The sequence below is a fragment of the Myotis lucifugus genome, unplaced genomic scaffold (genome assembly GCF_000147115.1).
Source record: "Myotis lucifugus unplaced genomic scaffold, Myoluc2.0 scaffold_646, whole genome shotgun sequence".
In the NCBI taxonomy this organism is placed as follows: Eukaryota; Metazoa; Chordata; class Mammalia; order Chiroptera; family Vespertilionidae; genus Myotis; species Myotis lucifugus.
In genome coordinates this window covers 346533-347928 of record NW_005871694.1, presented here as the reverse complement: position 1 = coordinate 347928, position 1396 = coordinate 346533, and the positions used below count along the sequence as shown (strand labels likewise).

The window sequence follows — 1396 nt, the reverse complement described above, 5'->3', positions numbered from 1 at the left end:
CCTTTGCTCTTAGTCCCACTGGTATCTACTTTGCTCATCCTCATTTATCCCGTTGTCCTTCTCACCGCGAAGCTTACCCACTATTTCTTTTTCTATTCCATTATATTTGCATTATTTACTAATCGAAGGAGGTACCCCGTAATCATACGAAAAAGGTCTCCTTTGAGGTTACAAGTTTTTTTCTCGCATGTTTTATAGCAACTTTCTTGCATACTCGCGCTAACAGCCGCCGTATCTTAACAACATCTACGGCATTCAACCAAGCACATTTCTCACTCCTTCTGGGAATAACCCACGTCGGGGCCAGGGTCGCCGGCGCCCGGGCGGTCCTCGCCCCCTTAAAGGCCCCGCGCCCCCGGCCCGGGTGGACACCGCTCCTGCGGCGATCCGGGACTCCCGCCCCGCCACGTGCGTGTAACACCAGCCCCTTCCCGCGACTTCCTGCGGACCCCGGGCCGCGGCAGCGCGGTGGCCCTGCTGGGCGCGCCCGGCGCGGCTCTCTCCAGCGCTGACATGCTCCCGGCGTGGCGACGCGACAGCGCGGGGCGCGGGACTTCCCAATTAGTCAGCGGGATTCCAGGGAGACGGTGGGGCCGGCTGTCTGGCCTTCCCTGTGCGCGCGCGCGTGCGTGTGCATGTGTGCGTGTGCATGTGTGCGTGTGCATGTGTGCGTGTGCATGTGTGCGCGCACGCCCATGCGCGCCTTCGCGTGTGGAAAGGTGATTTCTAGGGTCACCATCTGCCCACCAGCAAGATGGTGCCTGGTGTTAACATACTTGGAAAGTCCCTAGAAATCCGTGACTCCGCACCCCAAAGCCAGGAGGGCCTGAAGGCTCGCCATCTTCAAGTGGGTGTGTTGTTTGTTAAGAAGCGTGTGCGCCTCTCACCTTGCAGTGAGCCCCATCATTAGGAAATGCTGCGAAACACTAGCCTAAGTTTCTCCGGGGCCTAAGTAATACAATAATGACTCCCTGGTGTATTCTGCAGCTGGATGAAGGGGATTTGACCTTGAATTGGGTTGGCTAGACCTGAATGAGGACAGCCTTCTGTTACCAGCCAGGGTCTGCTGATGGGCCAGGCTGGTGGGTAAGTGAGTGGTGATTCTGGCTCTGCCACTGCAGCAGGGGGGTCCTCACTGGTTCCTCCTGGGCCCCTTCCTGCCAGGCGCTGAGTAGAGAGAGTAGAAGCCTTAGAACCTGGCTCAGGGGGAGTTTGCTAAGAAGGCTGGCCAGTTTGGCAGATCAGAGATGAGGATCTCAATCTGGTTCCTAGGCCAGTGGCATTTATTGTCACCTATTATGCAAAATCCCTGGAACAGTAGAGCAAAGAGAACCACAGGTATGATGATGAATCTGCCCTGGATACCAAGTATTAAAGAGGAGGAGTGAAAGTGCCA

The 1396-nt window shown here is 56.4% G+C and overlaps 1 protein-coding gene across 1 annotated transcript in view; it reads right to left on the bottom strand.

The window, feature by feature from the left end:
• The window catches only part of C2CD2 (C2 calcium dependent domain containing 2), a 50976-nt gene extending 50461 nt beyond the window's left edge, over positions 1-515 (bottom strand). Inside the window, exon 1 of the mRNA XM_023746262.1 lies at positions 413-515. Within this exon, the coding sequence (XP_023602030.1) occupies positions 413-515 (103 nt within the window). The remainder of the gene's footprint in view (positions 1-412) is intronic.
• Positions 516-1396: the final 881 nt, after the last annotated feature.